At 30.2% G+C, this 20,176-nt stretch overlaps 1 protein-coding gene across 9 annotated transcripts in view; it reads right to left on the reverse strand.

Annotated features, from left to right (window-relative positions):
* The window catches only part of LOC143073590 (cAMP-dependent protein kinase type II regulatory subunit-like), a 75,542-nt gene that overhangs the window by 34,442 nt on the left and 20,924 nt on the right, over positions 1 to 20,176 (reverse strand). For all 9 annotated transcript variants that reach the window (XR_012977549.1, XR_012977550.1, XR_012977543.1 and 6 more), the window contains exons 4-6: positions 12,356 to 12,439; positions 6,995 to 7,036; positions 2,153 to 2,217 (exon numbers count right to left, since the gene is read on the reverse strand). Coding sequence is in view for 6 of the 9 variants with exons in the window: in XM_076249267.1 (XP_076105382.1) it covers positions 2,153 to 2,217; positions 6,995 to 7,036; positions 12,356 to 12,439 (191 nt within the window). In the remaining 3 variants the exon portion in view is untranslated. The remainder of the gene's footprint in view (positions 1 to 2,152; positions 2,218 to 6,994; positions 7,037 to 12,355; positions 12,440 to 20,176) is intronic.

The following is a 20,176-nucleotide window of genomic DNA, read 5'->3' on the forward strand; positions in this document are numbered from 1 at the left end:
ACCATATCACTGTATAAAATTGAGTGGGATATTTTATCAATCAGATTTGAAAAGTTGTAATGATTTATCTTTGTTGTAATTATTGTCACACAATTGACTTTAGTCCGTAAATTACAATTGTAAACTCCCACAAGATAATAAGATTTAAATCTGACATTCTAATGACATTCTATTGTTGCTGAACCACCATATCGTATGGAAAACTGAGACGTAATGAGCCTAAATAGGTTAGGAATATTTAAATCTTATCAAATATGTAATGACCCATGTTCGTGATATCAATATTGTTATATGTAGAAGTAAACTAGCAAAACCAAAAACATTCAGATGAAAAGCAAACTGAAAATTCATCACTATTCTACAGTCAGAAGTTTATATTGGTGTTTCACACCTCCAAAATTAAACAACTGTATTACACCTCCAAAATGAAGTAACATATTTCATATAAACACAAATTCAAATTTGTATATGTCTTAAAAGTTATTTCAATTCAGAACTTACTGAAATTATTCCTGTTGACCTGATTTTTTTAAAGGACAAGGTTCACTGATGGCACAAAATGGCCTAAAATATCAACTTTATCATAAAACACCAAAAAGGTCTCAATTTGGTTCGAAAATGGGTCTATTTCAAAAGTTTAAATGCTGAATATATCAGTTCTTTTCATAAAAGTACATAAGATTCTCCAAAGTAAGCCCATTTTGGACATTTTGTCAAGATATGATGATTTTGCGCATTTTTCAGACCTAAAAGCTTTAGAAACACTTTGGCCGCCACCATCGATCTAAAATGTGTTGTAAAAGATTTCAATTTTGATATAGAATTCATCAATATAAAAACTTTTTGGATCAGAGATTGCGGCCAAAGTTAATTATGCCAAAAACAATTAGAATTATGGGAAAAAAGTACCAAAATTGACCTTTTAATACAAATTATGTTTATTTAAGGGGTCATGGCTCAATAAATTGTAAAGGAAAGTGCCAGAAAAATTAATTTTGTCTTAAAAGTATTATCACAAGTATTTCTATATGAAATTTGTAATTTTTTGGCCCAATTTAAAAAACATAAAAAATTCAGGGCCTATTTTAACCCTTTGTGAACCTTCTTCTTTTTGGTGATAAAGAAATATTGCTATGACATCTCATTACTGGGTGGGAAATCATTATTTAACACAGATTCACTTCACATGCTATACATCTAAATATATTTTTTCGAGCAGAAATTCGGATTTGCCTTTATACAGTGAATTCTTTATATTTAAAAGTTTATTTCATACAAATATTTTGAAACGATTTCAAGTACATGTACTGGCAGATTTTTCTGTATTTAACAGTAAAAAAATCAGATAAGAAATACCTTCAGGGCAATTCTTTTAAATATGTTCTTTTTTTAAATGAAATATTCAGCCTATTTTTTAAGTGTCGTAACACTTTTGACCTCCAGCTGTAGCATAAACAATGAAATTTTATAATTAATGGGTAAACATGCATATTATTCACTGCGTACATTGCTGAAGACATACTGTGATGTGTTTAAGGCTTTCATAATTTTTTACAAAATGTATTGCCCTCTTAAATTTTTTTTCGGATTTGTCAAGAGATTCAGATGACACAGGCCAAAGATTCAAATGACCAAGAAAGATATCTGTATCCTTTGCTCTTGGTAGGTAGTTGTCTCATCGACACTCACATCACATCTTCTATTTTTGTCAAAGTTAAGCAACTGTATCAGTTTCACATTTCCCTACTTTTATAAGACCATGAATTAGATATTTATTTACTTAAGGAGGTAGACCTAAGTTAAGGGAAATAACTCTTAAAATCATCAGTACGTTTGTGTCAGCCATTTTCATAAATATGTTCTAAGCTTCTTGGACACATAGATTATTTCCAATCTGTTTTAGGTAAATGCTTAAAATTCATTGACCAAACTTGACTTTTACAAACGCATAACTGATTTAAAGAGTTATCTCCCTGAACAAAGGTCTACCCCCTTAAGTGAAATATTTTGTAAAACTGATAAACATAATAGGAAGGACGGATTTAAACACAGATATTATTTCTCTTTAGAAGTAAAGAATTGATAATTTCATTTCCACATCATCAATTTAAGAAACAACTGATTTCCGTGAAAACTAAGGGAAGTAACTTACCTGTCTATTACATAAAAGTTATCTCCATCATCACCTTGGTCAATTACATGCTCATCTGGTAGTACCTGTAAGTACATAAGTAAATAAACAATTAGTTTAAATATCTCTAATCAAATAACATCACAGTTCCGGCAAATTAAAATTTATCATAAAATCGAAAATGGAAATGGGGAATGTGTCAAAGAGAAAACAACCGGACAAAAGAGCAGAAAACAGCCGAGGTCCACCAACAATATTAAAACATAATTTGTTTAATATCGTATCAACCAGAAATTATCTTAATGAGTAGAAAGACATTGAAATGGAGGAAATGGAGGAAGGTTTGATGACCAGACCATGAAGAAATTTCTGAACAATTTATTACTACTTTTGGCTGGTCAGTTTTCGAAACAAACAATGATTATTTCTTATTGGAGTTCTGTAAGATCATCTGTCAGACTTTGCCACTAGAACAATTGTATCTAACACTGCATGGGCAAATCCTCATTAATCATCCCATAGATTTTCTTCTTACTAGATGTACTGGCCGTCTATAACAGGAATATACCAATAACTATATTTAATTGTGATGTTACATTCATTCATGCGTTTTCAGGGCATTCTTATCTTGTGTGATTTACATAAAACTATCATCTTTAATTAGTGCATACAGTTTTACCATAGTCTAGTTCATGTTCAATCACTACTTTCTATAGATACATCTCTTTGTTTTCATTTTCAGGCCTGATACAATCTATTTATCTATCATGTCTAATAAATACACCCAATAAACATCAACTATAGAGTCACACTGACAGCCTGTCGAACTGTCCTGTAGGTAGATTAAGACCAAACGAAATCAGTCACACTTATTAACAACCAATTACTTGAATCATTTTATTTAGTAATGATAACTGAAAACTCCTTTATAAGGTAATTTACCACGCTAGCGCCCCAGGAAATCAATTACAGCAAGTGAATTGTGTAAGAAAAAAATTTATCACTATCTGATTTGTGTATAACAAAATTCTATCACTGTTCCGCTAATAAGAAAATAGCTAATCAGGAAAAGAGAGTCAACCTCATACATCACTTGGATAACCTCCAGACTATATCAAATAGAAATCAAACTTGCATTAATCATACCACTCAGAACTAAGAAGTCTGACTTATCACTAAATGAACAAATAAAGGCAGAATGGAAAAATAATTTGCAGTCAAGAGTAAAATACATTCAGATTCCATATATCATAACAGTTTGATAATATGATGGTTTTGAGTGGAGGTGGACATTGTGTCTACTGTTTCAAGTCAATGACCCTACATGGTGAGGATAAATAAGGTCCCTTTAAATGACTTTTTATTTATCATGGTATTTTTACTGAAATTTTTTTTGTTTATTTAAAGATACATGTACCTTTACATCTTAAGAATTCAATTTTTCAAATAGAGAAATTATTGCGAAAAAATGCAACATGGCTATAATCGCAATAATTTAAAGTGGCATTTTGATATTTTTTCTATGAATCAAACAGGAATTTTCTCAATACATGTATTGCAAAAATCACATTTTAGTGGCAAAATCGCCATAGTTTATGAATTTACAAAAGTGACTAAAAATTATCAGGAATTTTTTCAACAACTGGGTAAACATAAACAGAATCTAAATTCAGCCTAAGTATTTTTATTTCTGAAATAAATATGGCAAAATAAATTGACAGGAGCATTTTATTTTGACAATCATATCTGAGGAGTGTTAATGTAAAACGTTAAAATTTTAATATTAATCTGACAACTGTGACAGTTATTTTCATATCTATTCAGAACACTTCAACAGTTCTACTGTTTATTAATATCCTCTAATCTCATTTTTGAAATGTACATTAAATGAATCAACAGAAAAAAAGAGAAAATTTTCATTAATAGGCATAATCATCCTCTGATTAAATTTCTACTTGGAAACTTTGTTATGTTATGAACAAAATAGCTACAAGGAATTAACATTTAAAGATTCCAATCCAGGCGATTTCAGCTTTATGTTTGAAAGGAAATAATTATATCATCATTTATAACATTTTGTATAACTCAATACAATAATCAATGCAGTTATTACAAGTGAAGGCAATTCATGACGCCATAATTAGTTCATTAACGCCTAAGTCCATTCATCAAGTCTATAAACTGTATGATTTCATACGATGCATTTAAAAGGACATATTCTTCAACATTTCAAATCACTCAATAATGATCAATTACTTTTTTTTTTCAGTTGTTAAAGTAAAACCTAATGTACTTGTAAATAAAACCAGGTCTAGGTCATAAACTGCAGTTCTGCATAAGTAATTATTCAGACTTGAATTGACAGTAATTAAGGTCATCAGCTATTACACTTTAAGGGGATCATATGGCAATATACAGGATTATTTAGGATTTGTTCTGTTTGTTTATCAGGTCTTCCTTATTTAATAGTTGGGTATTATTATGATTGATAAAATTTACTAGTAATTTGACCCTGAAGGAAACCTATATTGTGTAAAATATGTTGAAGCTTTAAAGGAAAATATGAGCTAATGTTAGAAATGCTATGAAAAATAGATAAATCCATCCATAATTACATAAAGTGTATTTAAAAAAACAGATTGAATAGGATCAGGTCCATTAAACCTTATTTACTGGCATCAATTTTTATTATTAGTCAATTAGAAAATAAGGAAGAAGAAGAAGATATTTTATTTCTAAAGGGCATAAACATTAAGGTAATTTAAGTGAAAATCATCAAGACCCCTATTTTATCATGAGAAAAATAAAGATGAGCATGCATAAACAAATTTTTAATGCATTATTTACTCCATATAGAAACTGCTTTTAATAAATCTCAACTTTTTATTTGGTCACAATAAATCACAATAAAAAAGCAACAGAATAATTTTTGAATTACAGCAATATAAATTTACTTATACATAAATGGTAAACGGTACATAAAAATTCATAAAGAATGAAACAGTTGAACATAAATATTTATTAAGCTTTGTATTATTTAGGGATTTCTTAACCGTTGTTTGTTTACGACTTTAAAAAGGGAAAATAGGAAATGAGAAATAAATTAAGGTGAACAGGTTTAAATTGTAAGGTTGTTCACATGTAATTTACAATTTATCACTTGAATCAATGTTTATCATACATAGTATTAGGCCAATAACAGGACCCTTGGATACATTCTTACAGTAAGAATGCATTTAATACTCCAGTTCTACCTGTTCTATTCAAAGCAGATTAAAAGTCAGAAGTAAAATGATAAAGTTGAATACCTTTCTAAGCCTTTGTCATCAATATGACTATGAGATAAACATACAATTCAATTTCCTTAAGATCTAGAGCATTACTAAAGAGAAAAATTGATTTGGCAATGCAGTTCATTGCTCGATTCTAGATACGTGAAATACAAACAAATTAGATCAAAATCAAAAGCTGTAACAAGCTACACAGTTGTTATAAAGGTTTTTCATGTCCTAATTAGTTCAGGTGTGTTTTTATTCCTATTACTTTTATTTGACCCTAAAATCAACATATATACAGGTACCTTTATTCATCCTACCCTTTAGCTAAAATTTGTGTAGATTATGTTTTATTATACATTTTCAGGACTAATACTTTATACTTATGAGATTAAAAGGAAAGTTGATATTTGTCAAACCTATGTTCATTACTGTGAGAGCATTATTTTGATATAGATCATTTTAGTCATTGAAGAAAATCGGTTAGAATTTTTTATATTACATATATAAAACAAACAAAAAAGAGTAAAAGGAAATTGTGCTTCACCTGAATAGTTGATTGATTGTGATAAAACAAGGTGTTAAAAGTAATGAGATCAAGGTCAAATCATACGCTTCAAACTTGCAAGGTTATTGCAATCTAGAAATTTTAACAAAAAACCTTATTTAGAATTTATATAACTACTTAAAAATTAATGAGCACTAGTAAATGTAAATGAAAACAAGGTATAGTCAAAATGACTGCTGGCCATGGTCAGACAAAGAAATTACACCAAAAATGCTTCTTGAGAACCAGTATGATTTCAGTTTTACTTGAAGCGATTTTACATTGAACCAAGAAAATTTGTCAATTATATATAATATAGATGTCTTGTTTGAAGTTGCATAACTCTGCAAAGACAAACTTGTCAATTTTGAATAAGTCCATAAAGCTCTAATGTTTCAAACAAGTTTTGAAGAGATGTGTGACAAAACATTTGTGCCTTGAAGGCCGACTTATTTTGAAGTCCAATTCCTGTAACTCCAGGCCTAATACTTATAAAAATTCGTAGCATGATTATCTTACTCACAATAAGAAATCCACCAATCAAAATCATAAAAAAATGTCTGTATTTAGACAATTATAATCTCATAACTCGATCTTAAAATGTAATATGAAAAACCCCTTTTCTTTATTCTATACCTAATATATTACCATATATATGTATTGAATTATTGGTATTTCTAATGAAACTAAAAAAATAATTGAATCTTCAATCGTGACTTTCAATAGAACTTGATAATTAACGGTTTCTATAGAAACATCACTATGATACTAAAGTTATTCATTATAATACAATTATTAATTCGTTAAACTACACTTCTTTCTTTGGAATTAAAAACAGAACTTGTCTAAAGACCATTAGGAGGCAGAACATCTAAGTATTTTTTGGCCTTTTCTTGAAAACAAATCGAAAACATAGAAGGTAAAAAAGTCTGAAAATAGAATTAAATAATATATTATGATATATCTTAAGTAGCGTTATTCCTTACTTTCAAAATCACAAAAAAAACAATCTTTCAGTAACAACATAAAATAAATACACACCTTCTTTTCAAACATGGCATCTAACACCTCTTGCATCTGTTCCTACAAAACAAAACAAAAAGTTACTTTTTACACAAGGATATCATTAGATATTCTAATGTTCAAAAAAAATAAATAAAAAATCTGTAGGTTATTTCCCCTAAACCCCAAACCATATGCCAGCCTTGACTACATATCACTACATATAATTAGCTAGACTACTGTGGATTCAACTATTTCGTGGCTATCAATTTTCTTGGATTGAGTAAAAGTTGCATTTTTGTGGATATCTAATTTAGTAGTTTGGCCATCTTCCATACAAAGCCTATAGAAAACTTGTATTTTGTTGAATATCTAAATGTGTGGTTCACCTGTTCCCATGAAACCCACAAAAATTAGTATACAACAAATAATAATGAATCAACAGTATCATCAAATATTAAGATATTTAAAAATTCTTAAATTCTTCCTAAATCACAAGACAAATACCCAGTCGTGACCAGCTGTATCACTACATATAATTGATCATCTCTTTATCATGTTTATGTATGCAATCAGACTTAATTATATATATATTCTGACAGATTGTTGTGATTGCAAAGAGTATGAAAATGGGTTCATGGATGGATGGTATAACAAACTGTTATTACTAACCCACTTATAGATGTAATTGGCAAATGGAAGGTTTGTGTGCATACAGTGTACTGGTTATACTGAATTGAATATATATGGCCAAGCAGCCATGTAACTTTCTAAAGCAAATATGACATTTTTTTCAATATATGTTAATCAAATAAAAAAAGTATTCCTTAATATATTTTTTTTCAAATACATGCAATACAGTACAGGCAAATACTAAGCACAATTTTTTTTCCCCGCTGATCTTCTAAATATGCCTAAACTTATTCAATTAACTCTTTTAATTACTGTCATATTTTACTGAAACTAGGTATTGCTATTTGAATTTTAAATTACATTCTAATTAAAAGTTCTTTGAGAATTTAGATCTACCAAAAAGTCTTGGATTTCAAATTTTTCTTGCACAATATTAAATAGAATTACAATCTCAGAGATTATGAGTGTCAGGTACTATTGCACTCAAGTACATAATGATTATTATGGCTCTTTTAGAAAAGCTTTACATATTAAGCATGTTAAGTTTAAGTCCCTTCTGAAACATAAATCTTTTAATATTATACTAATGCCAAGGTCAAGTTTTTTCTACCATAAGATAAGCATCCATACTACTCACAACAAGTTTAAACAAAAGCTATTTATAAGGAAAACTTCATATCAATGACTTGTAAGATTCTAAATACTTTATTTGAAAAAAGCAGGATACAATATCAATGACTTTAACTAAACTTTAGAAAACCCTGAATTTCTTATTTAGAATTAATTTTGGAAACTATATATATTTAATTAACTACTATTCTTATAAACAAATCCTTATGAGGATTATCTTATAATCCATGAAATCATGTTAATGACCTTAGTCACCTACATGTACATTTCATATCGAAATTATTTTTTTTATCAAACTGAACTTTGATGAGCTGCATCAACGAAATAAAATAAAATGAAAATTACAAATTGATTGGAATACCATTCTTAAGTGGTCTTAAAAACCTATACAGTTTATACCCCACATAATCCCATTTAACCAAAATCCACCTCATACATTTAATAAGAAACAAGGCGACATACAGATTAAATAAAAATATAAACAACTTGTACCAGACTTATTAAGTAATTAGTGAAATTGAAGCTCATTTCATGGTATAAATGTTGTGAATATACTCATTACTGATACATGTACTGTCATTTAAGAAAGTTGTATCTATTCGAAAGGTGAATTTCTATAGACTTAAGTCAGTCAATTACAATTTGTGTCATGCATGTTCAGTGGTTTCTTTTTAACTCATTCGCCCCCAAGACATTTTTGGAAAATCAGGCATTTTCGAAAATTTGCAAACATATGCAAATTATATGCAAATGAGCAAACTCCTGATGCAGGGCTTTCCATTGAAGCCGGTAGCCGGCGGAAATCCGCCGCTTACGGTGGCTTCAAGTGCCGGCTACTTCACTGACAAAAATATAAATTCAAAAAGAAAAAAATATCTTTTTCAAATGTTTACAGGCAGCCGAGAGACGTATTGTCGCAAAGTCGCGGTCACGATAAACAAGGATGAAAAGTCAGTGTTTACCTTGGGCTAAATATAGTTCACATGAATGAATTCAGGTCACTGATTGGTTGTCTATTTAAAGTCAAAATGCATCGTTTCTTTTCAAAGATAACAAGAGAGACGTTTCGGTGGTCATTGAACGATAACAATAGAGACGTTCCGATGGTCATTAACTCGTTGGCTTTTTTTGGCTTTTAAAACGTGAAGACAATCAGATAGGATGACAATCTTATGTAATAAAGTTATGGAATAATATTAGTCAAATTAAAGAAAGTGTAGTATATCATATTGTTCAGAATCTGGAAAACAGTATCTTTTGAAGTTCATTTTTCAAAGCCCACGTGGTGTTCAGAGAATCAAGGTCAAAAACGAAAGTAGAATATTGACGACTCGACCTCAAATAAATAACATTTCCAAATGATTTATGTATCCGACTTATTGAACAGTTTACAAAAAAAAAGAGAAAATCAGAGGATATATTAATTTTCTGTCAATACTTGAGAAATAATTGTATGATTTAAATACGCGTAACAGTCTTTAGAGAGAAAAGGGGGGTCATTTGTTTACAAATGCATGTAGGTCTTGAAAGTGATCAAGATTTCTAACAGTCCGGATGATTATTTAAATAAAACTCCTTTAAAAGTAAATGAATTTTAAGCATAAGGTAATGAAAATAAAAAAACTAACATAAAAAAAAATGAAATTTCTTGTGAGTTTTTTTTTTTTTTTTCTTTCTTTAATTTCATACATAAAAAATGGTCATTTGAAAGATGAAATTAGGTGCCAGGAAATTGCGAGAATGCAGGATTTTGCTCTATTTATGCCAGAGCTTCTGGGGGCCTTGAGCGGCCCCCAGACCCCCTGCCGTAAGGCACCAAGCTTACAGCTTGGTGGGCGTCCGGCTTCGCCGAACGCGTGTTACAGCCGCCTATAATTTTATTTGAGCCTTCTACTTCAATTTCGATGGAAAGCCCTGCTGATGCTGTAACTGATGTTCATCTATTAAACTACTTATTGGGATTTGGGGGCGGATGGCATGGCTGGGGGGTGGGGTGGGAGGTGGAATATTTTCTCGTGGGTTTGAACCCACCCCCAGTGAAAAATGGTAATTTTCCGTCTATTTTCCGATTTCAAAACGACCTTGAGAGGTCAACACTGACACGACTGTGTTTTTTTGTCATTCAAGTATTACCCTATAGTTACAGTAGTCCATTCATGCTAGCTGGGAGTATATTGGACTTCAGTGTCTTGCTTGGGAATTATTATTGTCAAGTCAGGTCTGCCTAAATGTCTGTTTTTATGGATTTTGGACAAAACGGTGACCTAGATTTTACAGACTAGATTCCTATTGGCCATATTATACCTCGTTGTGTTCCTATACCACCTATGCATGCATATATGATAATAGTTTTTACCAACAGTCACTTCCAGTTACGTAGTGGCCATCAAAAGATGCCCACCCCCACCGGATTTTGGCTACTTTTCATGTTTTTCCGATTTTAAACTCTTAAACGGCTTTCAAAGTGCCATATTTTCATGAACAGACATCTGAGAAGAGTTGATGGACCATGAACTGCTTGGTTGAAGTCCCTGCTATCATGACAGTTCAGCTGGGGCAGTTCAAAAAAAGTATGGAGGGTCATACGGGCCATCAAAGAATGGTTGTCGCCATCACGCCTACAGGCGGGATTGGGGGTTAAAGGGTTAATGCAACTTGCTTTTTAATTCAGTTATAGAAAACAGAAAATAACCAAAAATTCTATAATGGTCAATGTTGCAGATGTTTAAGTTTACTTATGTTCATGGTCAGTTGTGCAGATATAACTTTTGGAACGCCTTCTAATTTTGTCTATTTGATTATTTGGAATTGGCTCAATGTGCCACATTTTTATACCCTGTATCTCCACTAACCAACATTCTATCTGAAAGTAATTTTGAACACATTACTTAGATGTACTACCATAAGCGACCCACAACCCATGTCCAAAAATTCCCTTCCAACCAACCAAATCATTTTTAATGGAATTATTAAAACTTCAACTATGTGAGTCATTGTTTATGAAAAACATCTATGTCAAAACAACAGTTAGAAAATTCCATTTTTCCACTACATAGATGAACAAGTTTTTTTTTGACAGGATGAAAAAACATTAAAATCATTTATAAATCAAACAACTGAAATAGATTGCAGTTTATATCTGTTTCCATATCATTTCCACATATCATGCTTGAATCAAATGTCACTCCATTCAAAATAACAATTGGTATAAACCTATCAACAGATTCTGCATTCTGCACATCTATTTGTTAAGAACTATTCAATAAACCCCATCTAATGTTCTGTAACTGAGAATATAACCACCCACATTTAACCTTCAAAAACATGCCTGCAAGCTATAACAATCATTTTTCTCAACAAATTGCATGATATAGGACAAGAAAACCGAACTGCTGACATCTATCTATCTGAAACACATCAGAAGAGCTTCCTTTATTTTACTGCCATGCATAAACACAGAGAGAGAATTAATGTGTTTTCCATACATAGTTAACTGAGTAAAATTGATAATCACAAAACCATTAGGTCTTCATCAAAAGATAAATTTCCATAAGGAACAGCCATAATATCAGTTATTAATCTAACAGGACAATGGCTGCTCTTGACTGGGCCTCATTAAATTGTAAAATACAAAGAATTATGTGTGGAGTTAACTGTACCAGTCTTTAATGACCTATTTATGTATATTGATGACCATTATTTTTCAATCAATAACATGGTGAATCAATAATGAACTTAAAAAGCAAGTTATCTATTGGCAAATGTAATTCATCCTATGCAGATAGAACATGTTTTTAATGTAAACTGGTGCAAAATCTAAACATGACTGAAGTTATGACGTAACTTTAATACTTATACAATTCTATTACATTCATATGGTTAATTATGGTACACATTCTACTTGTATAGGACAGATTACCCAGAGGATACAACCAAAAAGACAATAAAGTATCATTCAAACAAATACTTTCTGTCAAACCACAAAAATTTGGTAATAATCATGAAATTTGATGAATCAATTATACCCTTAAATCAATGTCTATGATGTTATTTCTCCTCAGATTGCTCTTGAAATCGTGGGAACAATGCAATGGAAAACCTCATTATTTACTTCAAAAATCACAAATGACAACTTACTGGTTCTAATGATCTAAATAATAAAATGTGTTTGACGGCTTCATTCAATCTTTGTCTCTGTTCGTCTGTTTTTGGATATACAACCTGCAATAAAAAAAATCATGAATATTACAAAATATTTATACACTGATATTTGAAATAATCTTTTTTAAATATGTAAAACTTTAGAAAAAAATATGCAAAGCTAAATTTTGCTTTATATTATGTATATCATTTTTTTTTACATTTTGTAAGTATTTATTATTTACCATATAATTTTATTAATAAAACATTCTTTTCTAGCTAGAATCCCACTGATTTCTAAGGTATAATGAAATACATTGATTCCCTAAAGATAATGATCAGCACATAACTATAGAATTATGAATTCATTTACTTCATATGACATTTGATATTCTATTTATTTACTCAATTATATAGGTAAATGTGCGCACATGCTTGAATGATAATTTACCAAATCTGCACATTCTTGATAAAAAAAAATAATTAAGCTTATATACAGGATGTAGTGGGCAGGTATTATCTGATTTACTTTCATTTACATTAATTCTATGTTTAAGTCTTCCAGTACTCAAGAAGTACCCTATTACAAATAATTTATATAAGACTACAAATTGACGATGCAAGGACAGATGATCTACAGTACACAAACACTAAAGAACTATAAAAGCTAGAGAACAGATGTGGAAACATGCACGTCTTCGTCTTCGGGTAAAAGTTCTTTTATAATCACGTCTAAGAAATTTAAACAAATAAAAACATTTTAAACTAGAGGCTCTAAAGAGCCTGTGTCGCAATTTGATCTGCGATATCTGAATATGTATATGCATTTCCGGCGACATTTGCATTGGTATGTGTAAGAAAATGGCTTTATTCGGTATTTTGGAATAAAAGCATTTTAAGGCTAAATTTAACTTTTTAAACGTAAAGCAATGGCAGAATGATACTATCTTTATATCTCAAATGCTAACAACCTTGTTCTGTATGTGAATATTAAACAAAGGACACAGATGGATTCAATACAAAATTGTGTTTTGGTGATGGTGATGTGTTTGTAGATCTTACTTTACTAAACATTCTTGCTGCTTACAATTATCTCTATCTATAATGAACTTGACCCAGTAGTTTCAGTGGAAAATGTTAGTGAAAATTTACAAATTTTATGAAAATTGTTAAAAATTGACTATAAAGGGCAATTACTCCTTACGGGGTCAATTGACCATTTTGGTCATGTTAACTTGCTTTTAGGTCTTACTTTGCTGTACATTATTGCTGTTTACAGTTTATCTCTATATATAATAATATTCAAGATAATAACAAAAAACGGCAAAATTTCCTTAAAATTACCAATTCAGGGGCAGCAATCTAACAACCAATTATCAAATTCATCTGAAAATTCCAGGGCAGGTAGACCTGATCAACACTTTGACCTCTGTCAGATTTGCTCTAAATGCTTTGGTTTTTGTGTTATAAGCCAAAAACTGCATTTTACCCGATGTTCTAGTTTTAGCCATGGCGGCCATCTTGGTTGGTTGGCCAGGTCACCGCACACATTTTTTAACTAAATATCAAATGATGATTGCGGCCAAGTTTGGTTTAAATTGGCCCAGTAGTTTCAGAGGAGAAGATTTTTGTAAAAGATTACAAAGATTTACGAAAAATGGTTAACCAGGTGCTCCGCAGGGCGCAGCTTTATACGACCGCAGAGGTCGAACCCTGAACAGTTGGGGCAAGTATGGACAAAACATTCAAGCGTGATACAGCTCTGAATTTGGATTGTGATCAAATTTTTGACATTACATGGGTTTTTTTACACAAAACAAATGTCAAGATTTTACAAATCAATTAAAGATTTCTTCTTATTTAAATCTAAAATTAAATAGTTGACACAGCATAGGTTTCTGACACAGAATGAATGTGGTCTAATGAACTTAAAAGTTTTTTTTGCCTTTGAGCAATTCACTATGCTGTTGAATATTAATCCTCTCAAAAAAATGTTTGAAGAAATTTTCTTTTTATTTATGAAATCTGAAATGAGAAAAATTTAACCCCCCCCCCCCCCTTTTTTCACATCCCCGTTTCCCTTTTTCCAAAACTGATATCAATTCAAATTTCTAATGGAGTTTGCAACAATAACTACTCTTTTAAATACATCATAAAATATTAAAATGTAAAATAAAGTGCTTGTTATCACTGAATGGTAAAGATTGGTTGGTAGTAAAAGTGAATATACATTGTTTATTGTATAAAACAATAAAAAAAACTTCATCAGCAACATTTTATATTGGCAAATTTCCAATGAAGTTATTTACATAAAGTTATTGGCAAATAAAAATAGAAAATGACATCATAGTCATGTCTGGCAAATTTCCAACATACATTATCTAAAACATTTTAGATAAGATAAGGAAAAAAAGCTTCATCAGCAACATTTTATATTGGCAAATTTCCAATGAAGTTATTTACATAAAGTTATTGGCAAATAAAAATAGAAAATGACATCATAGTCATGTCTGGCAAATTTCCAACATATATTATCAACTACTATTCTATACAAAGAAAGATAACTCCAATTGAAAATTAATTGCTATTGCAAAATATTGTGCAATTAGATATTTCTTGCTATTGTGCAATACTGTGCAATTGAAAATTTCTTGCTATTGCACAATACTTGATATGGAATCCTGATTTGGACCAACTTGAAAACTGGGCCCATAATCAAAAATCAAAGTACATATTTAGATAAAGCATATCAAATAAGCCCAAGAATTTAATTTTTGTTAAAATCAAACTTAGTTTAATTTGGACCCTTTGGACCTTAATGTAGACCAATTTGAAAACTGGACCAAAAATTAAGAATCTACATACACAGTTAGATTTGGCATATCAAAGAACCCATTTATTCAATTTTTGAAGAAATCAAACAAAGTTTAATTTTGGACCCCCATTTGGACCAACTTGAAAACTAGGCCAATAATTAAAAATCTAAGTACATTTTTAAATTCAGCATATCAAAGAACCCCAAGGATTCAATTTTTGTTAAAATCAAACTAAGTTTAATTTTGGACCCTTTGGACCTTAATGTAGACCAATTTGAAAACGGGACCAAATATTAAGAATCTACATACATAGTTAGATTCGGCATATCAAAGAACCCCAATTATTCAATTTTTGATGAAATCACACAAAGTTCAATTTTGGACCCTTTGGGCCCCTTATTCCTAAACTGTTAGGACCAAAACTCCCAAAATCAAACCCAACCTTTCTTTTATGGTCATAAACCTTGTGTTTAAATTTCATAGATTTCTATTTACTTATACTAAAGTTATGGTGCAAAAACCAAAAATAATGCTTAATAGGGCACCTTTTTGGCCCCTAATTCATAAACTGTTGTGACCTCAACTCCAAAAATCAATCCCAACCTTCCTTTTGTGGTCATAAACCTTGTGCTAAAATTTCATTGATTTCTATTTACTTATACTAAAGTTATTGTGCGAAAACCAAGAATAATGCTTATTTGGGCCCTTTTTTGGCCCTTAATTCCTAAACTGTTATAACCAAAACCCCCAAAATCAATCCCAACCTTCCTTTTGTGGTCATAAACCTTGTGTCAAAATTTCATAGATTTCTATTCACTTAAACTAAAGTTATAGTGCGAAAACCAAGAAAATGCTTATTTGGGCCCTTTTTGGCCCCTAATTCCTAAAATGTTGGGACCAAAACTCCCAAAATCAATACCAACCTTCCTTTTGTGGTCATAAACCTTGTGTTAAAATTTCATAGATTTCCATTCACTTTTACTAAAGTTAGAGTGCGAAAACTAAAAGTATTCGGACGCCGGACGACGACGACGACGATGACGACGCCGACGCCGACGCCAACGTGATAGCAATATACGACGAAAAATTTTTCAAATTTTGCGGTCGTATAAAAATTGACTATAAAGGGCAATAACTCCTAAAGGGGTCATTTGACCATTTTGGTCATGTTAACTTATTTGTAAATCTTACTTTGCTGAACATTATTGTTGTTTACAGTTTATCTCTATCTATAATACCGTAATATTCAAGATAATAACCAAAAACAGCAAAATTTCCTTAAAATTACCTATTCAGGGGCAGCAACCTTACAACGGGTTGTCCCCTTCATCTGAAAATTTTAGGGCAGATAAATCTTGACCTGATAAACAATTTTACTCCTGTCAGATTTGCTCTAAACAGTCAGGGGTGCTACTTAAACAAGTGATTTCAAAATCACGTATATGCGTGATTTTTCATGATGCGTATATAGTTGAGAAAAATATTCAATACTTTTGAATTTCCCGCTTCTACAACAAAAACGTGAACGTACGTTACATCGCGAGATTACATTTCATAACATAAAACCACGTGCATTTGATTCAGCATCCAGGAAAAGTCGCAGGAAAGAAAAATTGGTGAGTTTTTGCATAAAAATTGAGAAAATGTCAACACTTTAACATTTTTTTTCATGCCTTATCCGGTTTTTAGGAAAGTTTCGTATATTTTATTGTTGTTTCGATATTATCGAGGTTGTTTATTCTTTTCAGTTTGTGAGTGCGCTTGATCGTCTTGTCAGTGCGCTGACCCGTTTTACAGCATCCCCATTTTTTCTTTCGATCACTTAAAATAGTGATTATTATTTTATTTTTACATTTCATTTGTAAACGGACAGATAACTCATCCTGTCTTGTGCATCAGGTCGATATTGAATATAAAGTCCCATGAATATAAATCGAAACTTGTCGTAACATTGAAAATAAAAAAAGACGTGATTTTACCATGTTTACATTAAAATTGAATATCCTACTAACTGAATAACATGGCTTAAATTTAATGATAATTATGAGGAAATAATCCTTATAACCTTATTTATTAGGAAGCGTGTGCATGGTGTTTCAAATGCACGAACGGCTTCTTGATCTGGCATAAAGGGGGTTTGGGTGAATTTATTTATTTTTAATTCTTTGAGAGAAAATAACATTTATTTGTCAAGGGGATTTAGAACTTAATGATTCAAAGAAATTATGACAACAAATAAATTGAGCATATGTTTTGTTTTGATAAATTATTGTTCCTGTGTTATTTTAGAATTTACAATGCATCTTATTTAATAGTTTTGATGGAAGCCTCTAATATTATTTCTTAAACATGTAAAAGACGACTTTTAAGTTAATACTCTGTAAAACCTTGAAACATCTTGGAAATTAAAGTTCAGACTACCAAATGTAGTTTTAGAATTTGAGATCACCCGTTTGAGCGATTTAAAAAAAAACTTTGAACAAAGTGTGAAGGATTCATTCAATTGATGTCTTAAACCTGAAGTTGATTTTGATTATAATAATAATAATAATAAAATTCTTTATTTAATTGTAATTGTCAAGGGCCGAAAAAATTATAGTCGTGATTGATTTATAAAGAAAAGTTACTTCCATTATCACCAGTTTAGGTGATTATAAGACACTACTGACTATGAACATTTTAACACTGTTTAAGTGGTAAACTTCTATTACATCACAGTTTACATCAAATGGTGATTTTTTATTACCATTATTCTGATTATTTAAAGCAGAAAGCACATTAATCAGTCATGTTAAAACAGATTTAAGGCTTTATTATAATTGAAATTATTTTAAGATCACCCGTTCGAGTGATTTTGAATTTATTTTATCAACTTTATTCAAACTGTCTTTCATTTTCCATCCTATAATTTATAAAATATTAAATAATCTTCGTAAGTAGTCATGAAGACTGGAATATTCTGATTAAACCCCTTGGTGTTTGCTAGTCATATAAGAGATAGATGTCATCACTTACAAAAATGAGAGATAACAATTAACAGAATCACTTAAAACAATGATATCAGTTTCTTTTTGCTTGAACATACCTTTTGATGATATTTCTTCACTGAATTGCATATAGTGTATGTCATAAGGTGAACTTCCATTACACAGTTTACTTCAAATGGTGATTTTTTTATTACCATTATTCTGATTATTTAAAGCAGAAAGAACATTAATCAGTCATGTTAAAAAAGATTTAAGGCTTTATTATAATTGAAATTATTTTAAAATCACCCGTTCAAGTGATCTAAAATTTATTTTATCAACTTTATTCAAACTGTCTTTCATTTTCCATCCTATAATTTATACAATATTAAATATTCTTCGTAAGTAGTCATGAAGACTGGAATATTCTGATTAAACCCCTTGGTGTTTGCTAGTCATATAAGAGATAGATGTCATCACTTACAAAAATGAGAGATAACAATTAACAGAATCACTTAAAACAATGATGTCAGGTTCTTTTTGCTTGAACATGCCTTTTGATGATATTTCTTCACTGAATTGCATATAGTGTATGTCATACGGTGAACTTCCATTACACAGTTTACATCAAATGGTGATTTTTTTATTACCATTATTCTGATTATTTAAAGCAGAAAGCACATTAATCAGTCATGTTAAAACAGATTTAAGGCTTTATTATAATTGAAATTATTTTAAGATCACCCGTTCAAGTGATTTTGAATTAATTTTATCAACTTTATTCAAACTGTCTTTCATTTTCCTTCCTATAATTTATAAAATATTAAATAATCTTCGTAAGTAGTCATGAAGACTGGAATATTCTGATTAAACCCCTTGGTGTTTGCTAGTCATATAAGAAATAGATGTTACACTTACAAAATGATAGATAACAACTTAACGAATCACTGGAAAAAAAGTTGTGTGAAAACAGATTTAATTCTTTATTTTGTATTTCAATTATTTTAAGATCACTCGTTTGAGTGATTTTAAATTTATTTTATCAACTTTATTCAAACAGTCTTTCATTTTCCATCCTATAATTTATATAATGTTAAATATTCTTCAAAAGTAGTCATGAAGACTGGAATATTCTGATTAAACCCCTTGGTGTTTGCTAGTCATAAAAGAAATAGATGTCATCACTTACAAAAATGACAGATAACAACTTAATGAATCACTGGAAAAAAAAGTTGTGTGAAAACAGATTTAATTCTTTATTTTGTATTTCAATTATTTTAAGATCACTCGTTTGAGTGATTTTAAATTTATTTTATAAACTTTATTCAAACTGTCTTTCATTTTCCATCCTATAATTTATACAATGTTAAATATTCTTCGTAAGTAGTCATGAAGACTGGAATATTCTGATTAAACCCCTTGGTGTTTGCTAGTCATATAAGAAATGGATGTCATCACTTCCAAAATGACTGATAAAATAACAACTTAACGAATCGCTGGAAAAAAAAGTTGTGTGAAAACAGATTTAATTCTTTTTGTATTCAATTATTTTAAGATCACTCGGTCGAGTGATTTTAATTTTTTTTTATCGACTATTCAAACTATCCTTCATTTTCCATCCTTAATTTATACAATGTTAAATAATCTTCGTAAGTAGTCATGAAGACTGGAATATTCTGATTAAACCCCTTGGTGTTTGCTAGTCATATAAGAGATAGATGTCATCACTTACAAAAATGACAGATAACAATTAACAGAATCACTTAAACCAATGATATCAGATTCTTTTTGCTCGAACATGCCTTTTGATGATATTTCTTCACTGAATTGCATATAGTGTATGTCATAAGGTGAACTTCCATTACACAGTTTACATCAAATGGTGATTTTTTAATTACCATTATTCTGATTATTTAAAGCAGAAAGCGCATTAATCAGTCATGTTAAAACAGATTTAAGGCTTTATTTTAATTGAAATTATTTTAAGATCACCCTTTCAAGTGATTTTGAATTTATTTTATCAACTTTATTCAAAC

The sequence above is a fragment of the Mytilus galloprovincialis genome, chromosome 1, assembly GCF_965363235.1.
Source record: "Mytilus galloprovincialis chromosome 1, xbMytGall1.hap1.1, whole genome shotgun sequence".
In the NCBI taxonomy this organism is placed as follows: Eukaryota; Metazoa; Mollusca; class Bivalvia; order Mytilida; family Mytilidae; genus Mytilus; species Mytilus galloprovincialis.